The 13,998-nt window shown below is 40.5% G+C and overlaps 1 protein-coding gene across 1 annotated transcript in view; it reads right to left on the reverse strand.

The window, feature by feature from the left end:
- The window catches only part of ZNF654 (zinc finger protein 654), a 31,299-nt gene that overhangs the window by 13,955 nt on the left and 3,346 nt on the right, over positions 1–13,998 (reverse strand). The window contains exons 2-5 of the mRNA XM_019528574.1: positions 11,048–11,129; positions 9,159–9,294; positions 1,446–1,648; positions 547–686 (exon numbers count right to left, since the gene is read on the reverse strand). Coding sequence (XP_019384119.1) covers positions 547–686; positions 1,446–1,648; positions 9,159–9,261 — 446 coding nt within the window. The 5' untranslated portion in view covers positions 9,262–9,294; positions 11,048–11,129. The remainder of the gene's footprint in view (positions 1–546; positions 687–1,445; positions 1,649–9,158; positions 9,295–11,047; positions 11,130–13,998) is intronic.

The raw sequence follows: 13,998 nt of genomic DNA on the forward strand, positions 1-13,998 counted from the left end.
CAGGCCGCAGCTGGAGTACTGCGTCCAGTTCTGGGCGCCGCACTTCAGGAGGGATGTCGACAGCATGGAGAGAGTCCAGAGGAGGGCCACTCGCATGATCAGGAGACAACAGGGCAGGCCCTATGAGGAGAGGCTATGGGACCTGAACCTGTTCAGCCTCCATAAGAGAAGGCTGAGGAAAGATCTAGTGGCCTGTTATAAACTAGTCAGAGGGGACCAGCAGGCACTGGGGGAGTCCCTGTTCACCCAGCAAGGGTGCCAGACTTAAGGCAGCCTATATTTACCACAATTTATTAACTAAAAAGATTATCTTCTACTAGTCTGAAGTTACCAATATAGCAAATACATCATGCTTACTACAAAGGCCCTCTTCCATTACAGATATGAATTGTATAAAAGGCAAGATATGTCCAACATGCATACCAAGCAAAATAGTTACATAGGCAATTTTAAATTTTAGATGAGTCTTAAAGTTAACACCAGTACCACTTTTACATTACGTATTCTTCATCTGCCAAGCTGTTTCATCAGAAATAAAGTATTTACCATATACAATACATGTCCCCACTCTGAAGCTGTGGGACAAGGAACGATTCACATAGCTGTAAGGCTAAGGTGGTCTTCCCTTCTTTTTCAGTGTTGCAGATGATCTCAATTCCACTCCTGCAATCAGTCCTCAGCAAGTGCTAGGCAATTAAAATAAGACCAATTTAGATAAAATTTACTATCAGGAAACATATGATCAAACCTAGCTGTGCTAAAGCAGTCACTGAAATATATAGAAATTGCTACTGACACAGGGTTTCTTAGGCAAGAGTTTCACAAATATTTTGTATCATTTAAGTTAAATTCCATATTTTAAAAAGTTTGTTAGATGTTATCAGGTATGTAAAGTTTGCAACGGGATTTTGGTATAAAAATGTGTATTCATATGCACTGCGAGGACAAGGGTTGAAAGGCCTCTTCAAACTCATCTTGATTTTGACAAAGACAGAAGATGGAGAAATTGCCAACATGTGCTTTAAGTATTAAAAGGCATGCGCTTAAGTGAACATCATCCGGCCAACACTAAATGAGAGAGACTTTTCACAACTTAAGCACCTGGACAAGCTGAAAAAATAAACTGAAAGTCACGTAGATTTAGACTCTTTTGCTGTGGTACTGCTTTGAAATAAAAGGTACTATAACTCTGAAGATTCAAGAAATTCAGCAATTGTAAGAGTTAAAGAAATTTTGTTTTTTAAATGTGTAAACTTCCAATGAAATCAATCAGAGTTCTATGCACTTCACTTACAGCAGACTTTAGTCCTAGGAAAATAAATTCAAGCTGATGTCATATAAAGTCTACCAGATTGATATTTGGTTATGCTATGGATAAAATTTCACATGCCTTGACAACTAAGTGTAATTTACAGGCATAACAAATTTATACCAACACACAGTACCTCCTGGAACAGCTGATCTTCTAATGGTGACATATAAAGACAGGTGAAAAGAGCTTGATGGAAATACAGATCTTTACTGATATCTGGATGATTTATGCAAGCTTTGATAAGAGCCATTGCCTCTGGGATGCGTTCACAAGCAATAAGGTATCTGGCACGTAGTTCAAAGAACAGTGGATTTTCAGAGCTTAAATATTTGTTAACTGCACAGAAAAGAAAGATTTTAAAATCATTAGACTCTGCTCTCCCAACAAAATGGCATGTTCATTTTTATAGGACATTCATTAAGCATTATAATTAACAAAAACCTATCCAAGAAAGCCAGTCAGATGTTTAAGTACAAATCTGCAGGAAGCTAGCTTTCTGTTTGTAAACAGATGTACTGCTGTTTGATGAGACCAGCCCATTCCATATTCTTTCTCCAGAGATCAATAGTGATTGCTTCATGAGTGTGCAGTAAACGTTGCCATAAGCCAGAGCTGGTCAACGCAAGTGGCTGGAGGTTACAGGCCTCCCTGGAGGCAGCTGTGCCAGCTGTATTGTGGGCTTCACTGCTGCATTGTGTACCAGTCCTGCTATGTTATGTAGGGGTCTCAGGTACCCCCTGAAACCTTAGCTATGGCCTCCCATGGCCCATCCTCCCCCTAGAGACTAGGCAGGAAGTGGAATTTGGAAGAGAAAGGGGAATCCCAGACAACCTAGTGGCAGCAGCAGGAAGGTGGTCAGAATCAGCACCTGGGCCAGGTGCTTGGGGGCTGCAAGTTATCTCAAGAGCCAGAAGCAGTCCCTAGGATAACCCTGCAGTTATGAATATTCTCCAGTAGTTAAAGGCTGATCTCCCACCTCCACCTCTCATGACTACAGACTGAGCTAAGTCTTGAAGCATGATGATTTCTCTCTCTCCTTCCTAAACATCTTTAATCTTGTTAGGCTGAGTAGCCATGCAGATAGGACAGAGAAAGAGCAGAAGACAAATCACCCTCAGTTCATATAACCAATGTTTTATTTTAATTAATGCAACCAAGTCTAGTTTGTTTTGCAGATTCCAAAGGTCATAGTTCCACAGTCAGTTTGGATCATTGATCAAACTAAGTAACTCTGAAACTTCAAATCTTCCAATATAGTTCTCACAATATTAACATTACTTCAAGGCAAAACTAACCTTTACTTCCTCAGACTGCACAGTAACAGTACCAGAGCTGATTCCCATAGAGTTTATTTTTCATTTTTAAAAAGTCCTTGCTTTGCTGCAACAAGGATTAAATTAATCTAATTTTTACTGATACATCATGTATTAAAGTTTTCTTTGATGAAAAACAGAATCAAAACTACTAACATACCACAAAATTAAAGTTGCAACATTAACCAAAGAGTTTAGGGGCATTTAGAAACCCAGATGCATCTTTAAGTGCATAAATACCTTTGAAACTGTGGCCCCAGCTGTTAGATTTGCTTAATTTGAGTCACAGACAGCACTCAATTTAAGACTGTGTGTTTGCCCTCAAGTCTGCTGCTCTGCTTTCAGCTTCTAGCCCTGTGCCTGATGTGATGCTTTGCTTTCTGCTTCAAGCCATATCTGTCCTAATACTACCTGTTCCTTCTCCAATCTGCCAAGGGCGCGCGCGCGCACACACACTGCTCACAGCACCCATCCTGCAGGCTGACCACCCCTGTCTTGGACAATGGAGCCTCGACCCTTCATTGGAGGTAGAGACTAATGCTGAGAAATCGATTTTCATCATGGAGAAACAAGACAAGGATGTACACAGTGGTTCTGCATAAACTTATGTAATGCAAAAGCAGCTAGACAGATTTTTGCTTTAATTTAAAACCCAATGTGACATGGAAAATTGGTATCCTCAAAATATGAGAAGTTATGACTAACTGGAAAAAGGAAGACTGATATAAACAAAGTAAAGCTATGCCTAAATTACAATGGCTACAAAGTCCATCACTGCTGCAACAGCCCAAATCATTGGTATATTAATCCAGATTTAATTTCCTGAATATTAATCACATAAGTCTAATGTCCATATGACAAAAAAAATGCTTTGAAGCTGCATTATTCCTATATTAAAATCAGAACATTTTGGACTTAACTCCAGAATAATTCTTTAAAAACAATTAAAGAAATAAAGGTGGAGATTTAACTCCCCACAGACATCTGGACTCAAAGATCTTCCAAAGTCCCTTCCAGCCCTAGCGTCTATGAATCTATGAATGAGAGTTAGCAGAACGTAGAAACAAAGAGACACTAGGAAAGATCAAGGCCCTCTGCCCTCACCTAACTGCAGGAACATGATAATGGCGAATACTCCTCCTCATAGAACCCAGGTACTTTCAGTCTTAGCTGCATTTTTAGAGTTCATTTTAATACACCCAAGATAACCAAACCATTGCAATCTTCACCCAAGTAGGAGGTAAATAGATTTGACCTGACAAATTATGGAGCAGATTCACTTTTAACTTGTGCTTCTGCTCCTGTAAATAAAGGACTTTTAACATGCATAATAATCAGGTGTCATCCATTTCCTTTGACTGGGAAGCAAAGATTTGTCTGCTATATTACTCAGACTTGTTATAAATAGAGTTCCCATTTTCTGACTGTACAGCCTTAGGTGACATGTCCTCAAGATGCAGCACCCTTAAGACCCAAGTTTAATTTATACCAGCAATTCCTGGCTACTGACTGTCACTAGTAACGATGGCTGCAGTTGCTCCACAAAATCACTTCTCACAAACCCTGGGTGCTTTTCAACCCAATTAATTCTACCAGAGCCCTTCCTCTCTAGGGTTAAAGTCCCTGGGGATACATGTACAGGCTTTAATCCCAAAGCAGGAAAAAAAACCCAAAAAAACTAATTATAGTAGAAACTGGGCAAATGTAACATTAATTTAAGAAAGGTTATCTATTCTTGTCCAAGCAAAGACTATACAGAGCCTTGATGGAACTTGATGTCTTAATTACAAAGCTTAAAAGGTAGAGAGCAGAAAGCCTTTATGTTCAAGTCTCCTCTGATTTTCCCTTCCTCTTCAAAATTCTTGGCAGGCTTCTTCAGAGAGCTGCTCTTGAAATTCTCAAGCTTTTCCCATTGCCTGTAAAATCCTGTTTTGGCCTTGCTCTTTCTCCACATAGAAAAACTTGGCTCTCTTTCTCCAAAGAACCCCCTCTCTGTGGTCCTCTGAAAATACTACTGCAATGTACAAGAGGACAGGTGCAGCAAGCACAGGTTGGACTTGCCCTTTTTGTGCAAGCGGAGGGACCAACAGCAGCACAGTATGTATGGTTTATATGATCTCTCAACATGACTTAAAAAAAATGTAATACCGTATTTTCTTGCATATAACACGTTCCCAAATACAATACACACTTTGTTTTTGAAAGGAAACAACAAAAAAGAGTAATGGCTGCATAGAGCAGAGACATGGCCTTGTTTTCAGCTGATCCACCTCCCTTTCCTGCATCACTAAAACGGAATCTCTAACTGCTGCTGGCAACTGGTCCCAATGGGTGAACTTACAACTTTGAAAAGAAATAAAAACCTATGCTAAAGAGCTAAGATGTTTGTGAAAGATCAGGAACAACTAGAAGACAGCAAAATTGTCTTAAGAAGGGTTAGCTTGATTAGTGGAACAACACCATAAAAAGGAGGGATAAGCATTAAACACCTGCAAAGTAAAGAACAATGAGCCATTAGGGCAAAAAATACCCTCAGCAACCCACACAGTAATATGTACCAGTAGAACAGGAATCAAAATCAGGAAAACCAGAAAATTAGCTTCCCCACATTAAGCATGGATGCTAATTTTGGGGGGGGAAGAGGTGTGTATTGTATTTAAGAAAAAAATCCCTAGTACAGGTTACATTTAAGATGCAATTAAGGTGTTAATTACATCATAAGTAGTAACCCAGGCACATGTTAAAGCCAATTTATGGCAGGCTAATATAGCCACACAACACAAGAAAATGGCACACAGAATGCGTCTAACCATCTTTGTGGCTTGTTGCATCACAACCCCTGTCACTTTAGGAGGGGAGAGCAGCTGGCTACAGCAGCAGAGGCGGCATCAACTCCATGAGAAAACCAGTTTGTGGGGCTGGGAAGCCACAGGACTGGAAGAGGTGGGGCTTTGGGCACATAAACCCAGTGCCCAAGCAGAAGCAGGCAATCTGACAGACAGGCATCAAGCTACCCAAGGGAGCTGGGCTGAGAGGGCTCCAAGGGAGATATGGCTTGTGGGCAACCTTAACCCTCAGTGGGGAAGACTTAGGGCAAGACTCGTGGGGTCAAGGACCCTAAGGGCTGACCCAGTGAGCACAAGACAAGGGCCAGGGGCCCAGAACATACAGGTACAAGGTGGGTCTGGGGCACAGGAGCCAAGGTCCAGGGCAGTGGGCCTGAGCCAAGAAGCACAGCCAGAATAGAAGGGCCAAGGCCAGGAAGCCTGAGACACGGACAGACGTTCAAGGCCTAAAAAGGCAAAAGCTGCATGGAAAGCAGGGGGCCCTTTCCAATGAACACAGAGTAACTTCTGTAAGGCATAGGCATGGCTATAGGGGAGGAAGGAAGCCATGAATACAGCTCATAAGGCAACTGGCTCTCTGGGGCATGGACAGGGCCAGAAGGTCCATATCTTAGTGTCCAAGAGGCATGGACTGGGGCCAGCCAGGTACAAGAGGTACCAGCCAGCCAAAGTGAATAAGGGCTCACTTGAGGACCTTGGGACAGCTTCCCTTAACAAAGTGTCACAAGTGAAGAAAAAGGGAGGGTAGAGACATAGTAGGGAGGCAGGAGTCACATGGCCATGAGGGGATATTAAGGCTGTTCCTGGAGCATGATCATGCTACACACATGCTTTAAACTAAATCCGTAACATACTGGGGCTGACATGACAGATCCCAATGCTCAGCTGAGTGTAGGGATCTAGCATAAGGCAGCCCTAGGATCCAAGACACAATGGTCCCCTACCTAAAGCAGTGAAACTGGGCTGGAGGGGGGCAACACTGGATTCTGGACCTGATGCCCCCACCCAATCCCCAGAGGCAAATCAGGGGGTGCTGAGAGCCCAACTTCACGGCTTGTCTCCTGACCTGGAGCCCCAGTTACATGGCTGTTGTTTTTTTTGTTTTTTAAGTTCCTGGGGCACCCACAGAAGCAACAGCTGAGGAACTGGGATAGCCCTGTTCCCCAGCTGTGGGCACTGCTTCGTGATATGGGGCATGGGCAGCTGGGGACACACGAGTTCTCAGCTCCCTGTGCCCCATCCTGTGAGAACCAGTGCATGGGGAGCTTTGAAGAGCATGCAGGCAGCTGGGCTGCAGCTATTTTTTTTAAAAAGCTCCCCCAGGTGCTCAGCTCCAGACAGCAGGTGAAGGCTCTGTAGTATCTAGGTGTTAGCACCTAGAGCTTTAAAGAATACACTGATGTAGCTTCCTTGGGCTTTGCTGCCAGGGACTTCAAACTCCGTTTCTGGCAGCTCTGGCTGGGCTGCTGGGGATCAGAGGCTCCTGGTTGGGTCTGAAGTCCTCAAGAGGGGAAGCTCTTGCCTCCCACCCCCAGTGAACGGTTTATGATCCCAGGATCCTTGCATTGGCAAACAGAAATACCATGATGGGGGTTCTCAATCCCCGATCCCAACAATCTTGCTTCCTGCCATACACGTGTGGCATGGCAGAAGATGTGATAGTTGGGACTGGGGATGAGATTCCACTGTGCCATTAAATAACTGTGTGCCAGAGGCCTTAGTTATATGGTATGACTGCATTACAGAAGTTGAAAAGAAAAAATTAAATTAAATACCTGGGTCAGTTCTATAGGTGAATGGATAACAGATAACGATGCTGCATTATTTAAAGCACCCAGAGAGGGAGCAATTCAGTTCAGTTTTTGTAAGATAAACATCAAATGAAGTCCAACTATGTAAGGAGTACACAACTGTTCACACAAGGGACTTAAAATGTTCTACGCTCAATGAAACTCCTGCTCTAAGTGAGCGCCTTGGAGGCAGTTGATATAAATGGTGGCAAGGCCCACCCCTCCGCCTTTGAGAGGAGATTTTTGCTTGAAAGTTAAGAAAGTAGTGTGAAGGTGCACTGCCATGTCAGGAATATTAAAGAAAGCCAAGAGAAAAAGTATCAGGAGTTAAAATATTTAGCTACAAAAAAAAGAGGGAGTAGCAGCCTGCAATAAAAACTAGCACCAGCTTACTGTTATTTGGGAGTGACAGAAGTACCAGGTACCACAAAGGACTGCCAAGTCTAACTCCTATATAAAGGTTTCCCATTACTGTAAATACCTATATCCTTTTGGACTTCAGCTACTATTTCTGCTTATGGTTTATCAACAAGTCAGTCATCGCAGCCAGGGATCCTTGTCTAGACTGTATTGTGATGCACAACTGACCAACGATGGTCCCTCCCCTCATACCTGCTTTGCTACTATTTAAACCAGTGGTCACCAACCAGTGGATCCCAATCCATGGCTAGATCTCTGAGCCTCTTGCAGTAGATCTTGGGGCCTCCTGGAGTCAATCTGAGGCTGGGACAGGGGACTGAGTGCCTGCATGCATGCATGTGCATCCTCCAGCCCAGCAAGTCAGTCCATGGGGGAGGGAAGGGGCAAGGGCTAGACTGAGGACCCCACAGTGAGGGACAGTGCTGCCAAGGCAGGAGCAAGAGGCAAGTTGAGTGGGGCCCTAGCTGCGCAGAGCTTACTTGCTGGGGAGGCACACCCCCAAATAATATTTTCCCCCCCTCTGCCTTGATCTGCCCCACCATTTCCCTCCCCACAGACTTACCTGCTAGGCTGGGATGGGGTGGCAGCAGTACACAGTAGATCTCAGGTTGCTTTTAAAATGCCAAAGGTGATCTCCTACTTAAAAGCTTGGAGACCACCAATTTAAATCATAGTGAAACATGAACTACTGTCAGCTCTGGAAACAAAATCCTTGGACGCCTCTGCAATGGTCCTCTGCAGCGTCAAAGCTTTCCCTCATTATCCTACTAATTTGCCTTAGTTCTGGACCCACCACTGAAAAGACAACTCGTTTCGTTTCGATGGCCTGTCAGAAACCTCCTGCTTGACACTGCCAGAGAAACGATATCTGTCAATAGAGCAATACTTCTGTTGCAAAGAATTCAGAAAGACCACAACAGGTCCAAATGTTATTGACACTATGGAGTCACCTCTGGATGTATTTGTCAGTGTTCACACACCTAACAGTGCTAACATAGTGCAGTTCTGTGGCACCCTTACATGGCTCTCATAGCACCGTGGTCGAGAATCGTTCCACTATACAAACAAAATGAAAAAACAGATCCTGGTCACAAAGGCCTTACAATCTATGCAAGAGCCAGCAGATGAACACAGACAAATTGGAGAGTATAATAAGGAAGTGGCTGGACAGCGCTGGTCTGCAAGACAAGCTATTCTCAGTACATCAGCAAGCTAATCATGGCCAAGCTCTTTTGCAGGTAAAAACTTAACTTGCCTTTCATATTATATATGCTCATGTCAATTTAGCAACCATCTCATGACTTCTTAAGTCAGCACAAAGAAAACAAAGTGGCTTTCATTTTCTTTTTAAATAACTGGTTTAATGAAACACCAGAGAATTACATGTATAAATTAAAGATTTTACTATGTTATGTTGCCTCAAATATACACAATGATTTAAAATGTTTAAAAACTATATATTTATTAAATGACATACCTAAGTCCTGAGATACAGGCTTTGCTTTAAGAACTGCTTGTAACACTGGATCCTCCCAAGGTCCACCATCTCTGATAATTCGAGTCACCAATTCCAGGTTCATATTTCCATATCTGTTTAGGAGGTTCTGGCATTCCTATGATTTTTTTAAAAAACATTACATTTAAAGAACAAGTGAGATAAATACTGAATCATTAAATAACTAAATGTCAAAACTATATCTATATGCTCAGCATTGAATCAATATCACAGCTAGAGTCATATGTTGACTGTGACTATATAGTAAACCTAAAGGCACCAATCTAATTTCCTTCATACAGAAGTCTTGCCAACATCCATTAATGGCAAGCCTGTGCATTTTGTTGACAATGAGTGAGCTGAATTCTCATCTCCAATTAAAGATATCTAACAAACCCCAATGACCAAATCTTCAGTTGGCAGAAATCAATGTATACAAGGTCTGTACACAAGGAGATGCTGTGACACCAACTATGTACTACTAATTCTTAAAGGAATTAGCATATTGGAATATGCATAGTCCAAAACTAACACCTTTGAGCTAAAATGCAAGTCAGACATTTCTGTCAAAAATTCTACATACTGCTGAAATCATTCATTTAAATGATTAAAATTAGGACCAAATAATAGCCTGTGTGTACCCAATTCCCATCATCCATAACAGTACTGAAAGTCTGAAGAGGGAAGTCAAACAGTGCTCTAATTTTCTCTCAGGTATTCAATTCAAGAGGATTTCTCTATCATTAACTTTTACTGTACAAGAAAATAATTTCATACGAACTGGAGAACAGCTTCTGATGTTCATTTTTGCTGTAGAGAGTTTTAGTATCAATTTACTCCTAATTTCTTGTACTATATTCAGATAAATCTTGTCTGATAACCAAGGAACTGAAATGTGGTTTTTTTTTTTTTAAATCAAGTACACTTTCACACATCCTGTTAAAAAATAAGTCTTACAAGCTTCCCCAGCAAGAGAAAGAGCCTTTGAAGGATGTTTTAAATGGTTTTTGTAATTTAACTGGCTTTATGCATTTATCAAAAATACAAACACCAAGTTTAAAGGTAGAAAAAAAAGTTTTGCTACTTATTTTTCCCCAACATAGTGTTCTCCTCAAAGATCCATCATTTGAGGCCTATATACCACCCACCATGGGTGCCATAAATATTAACAGAATAGTCCCACAGCATTCATACAAAAGTAGACCCCACTTATAAACCGTAGTATTCTTTAGGCTGCAATTCCTTCCCCATGTGCTTTAGCATCTGGTTACACTTTCAGAGGCATCAAGTCCTATTTTTAACATAGATTTGTACAATTATAAACAATAAAATGTTAGCATTCTTTAATACCTACCATTTTAGGCAGAGAGGTCTAAGTACAAAATAGTGCAATAATTAAAGACAGTAGCAGTTTAGCATTCAACCGACTATCTGAACAGTGGGCGAGAAACTGTTGATTTAAGCTTAGAATACTACATTTCTTGGTGGATGTTAAGTTCTGGTCAGAGATTACCAGAAAGCAGGTAGAAACTAGTTCTGATCTTCTTAGAAATAAAAGGGAAAAATACAACCTTAATTTAAAAACAAAGACATTTATCATTACAAAACTAGAATTATGCTCTACTTAATTCATGATTTGATACAAGCAGGGTCAAATGGTTGCAACCTTAAGAAAAACATTAATGTTCAATACAAAAAAAAAAAAATCAAAAAAATCAAGAAGGTATTAATAATTTTCCTTCCCTGCATTGACCTATGCCATCAAATATTTCACTCTAACATTCACAAATTCTTTAGCTACAAGCAGGATGGTTACTTTAACAAATGAAAACTGCATTTAGTAAACATAAGGTGGCAATGACTAACTTTACCTGGATTGAGCCTAAAATATCTTTTAAAGGATCTTCGTAGAACTCATCTTTTCCAAAGAACAGCAGCAATTCAAAAAAACTCCTAAAAAAGATGCAAGTAGAAACAAGTAAAAATAAAACAGAACAGATATACAAATCATCTACAACTTTTCAGATCTAGAATTCAAATTCTTTAAAGACAACCATGCTAAAAAGATTCTACACAGAAATCAGGTAGGGTTTTCTAAAGCACATGGCACTGATCAGACTGTCTCAGTAAAAGCAGTTAGCAAAAATGAAGCCAATGCTAAGCACTTCAGACAGCACCACCAACAATGTATAAGAAAGTTCCATCAATCCTCTGCTTGTTAATTCAGTACTCGGCTTCAAAATTAAAATGCATCTTGGATACACTGGGAAACAGAACTGAGGGATTTGTAACTCATAGGATTATAAGAATTAATACTAACCATAAAGACTGAGCAGAAGAGTTTTGTTTAAAAGGTTCAACAGACATTGCTTCTCTGAAATGTTTGAGCTAAACAGCTGTTAAGAACATGATAATAAGAGACCACATATTTCCAAACTCTCATCTCCCAACAAGTATATCTAAACCCCAAGGCACTTGGCATGCTTTTTTAAAGAACAGTTATGTATTTGGCAAAACAAAGGAAAAAAACAAAACCTTTAGCATAAACCCTTTGACTCCTAAAAATAAGCTGAAATTGCTTCTACTCGCACAAGTTTACCAGCCTCAGTGAGGTGATGCTCTTTCCCAGAAGTCTCAACATGGCAATTCTATGGCATTATTTGTATTTGTAGCACAAAGCCACAACACTAAGAACAGGGTTCAATAATGTACTTAACTTTCAAGGTTGAAGCTAATACTGACAACTGGCATAAGGAATTGTCCTTGTTCAGCAGAAGTTTAACCAGGAATTACCACATGCACTGGCCAAACCTCATGCCTGAAAGATACACTTCTTTAAGTCTGAATATCAGCATCTAAAAGAGATTTAGCTCTTTGAATTTTCAAATCCCAAAAACCTCTAGGCTTTAACACCAAGCCAGTTAACATATATATGGCTTGTAGATTAGTCTTGTTTTCCTTAATACTCTTCTTTCTATCAGGTGTCACAATTGAAAGCATCAGCCAGAGACTTGTGGAAGAGATGGAATTTATTAAACTTAACCACAATGTGATTTTCCATTCCTTATTTTGTCTCGTGCCTACTTACTCACTGTCTGTCACATGCCTAAATGAAGCTGCAGTACCAGAAAACTGACCTACCAGTTGATACCTATTTTTGTCTCGTCCGAGGCAGGCTCTTTTGGAAGTACGACAAAGGACTAGACTTAGAATCAAATGAGATCAAGTTCAGCTTCCTCGGTTACACCCTAGCACAATGCAGAAAAATCAGCTAGCTCAAGCAGCATAACTGCAGGAGCACAGAACTCCAAACAGGTCAATTATTCCTACTAAAAAAGGTATATTTATAAAAAAAAAGTTCAGAAAGAGTGCTAGACCAATGTGGCTATATTACTTCTAGTACCTGAAGTAGTTGGTGTCTTCATGTTAGGTGGTCATATGCTATGGCAGTCGATGTGGTAATTCAAGAAGAAATATGAAACTGATACGTTTCAAACTGCTCCTCAACTAAATACAGAGTTCATATGCGCTCCCTTTACTCAACTCCTCTCCAACAGAATATTAAAGAGGGGAAAACTTGAGCTATATAATGTGCTCTAATCCCATGAACCCACAGTCAGTGTTGCAACCAGTTAGGAACCAGAACATATCCTATTAGCCATTAGTACAGCCATTTTGGGAGGATTATAAACTTCCAAGGCAGACCTCCAGGACTCCTTAGGACAGTGAGCAAAACTGGAAAGCAGTACTTAACATTACTTCAGTGGAAGTAATATTACATTACTTCAGGGGAATTTAGTTCAAGTAAGTTGGTTAGATTTCTTCATGGTTCCACTGTCTTTACTCATATAAGTTAACATTTTGGTTCCTTAAAAAAAACAAACAAACAAAAAAAAACACTAATAAAAAATTATATATTGACAGTTTGATTCTACAACAATAGGAGTAAAATCACCAATCTCATCATCACAATAATGAAAAAATCCCATTTCCCTAACACCGAATGAAAACTAAGAAGAAAGGTTGGGGACCCAAGTCAATTTCTGCCAATTTTAAGTTTCCTCTTTAAAAACTTTTTCTTGACTTTGGGGACAGCCCTGGTTAGGAATGATAAGGAATTGAAGCAATGAATTGTAACCTTAACTGCCCTATGGCAACAGCAAGAGCAACATCATACTGCTCTCCAGCACTTTGAAGAAACATGGCTCTACGGATAATTTCTGCAACCATAAATAATGGAAGGTCCCAATGGAAGACTGCCGCCTGGAAGTAACCGGTTAGAAACTACTGATTAAAGGTCAACATCAAGACTTAGTATAACTTGACAACCCCCTCTACAGGTTGCTTCCTATGAAATTCTGTAAAAAAGGGAACAATATTAATATATATGAAGATTTTCAGGAGGTATATGTCTGGTATAACTGAAAGGACTGGACTTCCACTTAATTACAGTATACCTAAGTCTATGCAATGCTGCATCATATTAATTTATGTTGGTTTAAGAGCTAAGGTTTTTTAAAAACATTTTCTAGCAAGACTTCTTAGTTTTTATGAGGTATAAAAGTTTCTGTACTTATGCTGAAAGACTTTTTTTGGGCACGCTGGTCCTTGAAATCTCAAAGCAAATGGGGAATATATGTTAACTGAAAAAGAAGTACTTCATACTGCCCACAAGAGTTCCCATGGTAAGACTATAATGAGTGAATGAAATTTAGTTAGCTTTTTACCTAAACGGAACATTTCATAGATTTCATAGACATTAGGGCTGGAAGGGACCTCGGGAGATCATTGAGTCCAGCCCCCTGCCCAAAGGGCAGGAAGT

Source organism: Crocodylus porosus, unplaced genomic scaffold, assembly GCF_001723895.1.
Source record: "Crocodylus porosus isolate Cpor-Errol unplaced genomic scaffold, CroPor_comp1, whole genome shotgun sequence".
NCBI classification, from domain to species: domain Eukaryota; kingdom Metazoa; phylum Chordata; order Crocodylia; family Crocodylidae; genus Crocodylus; species Crocodylus porosus.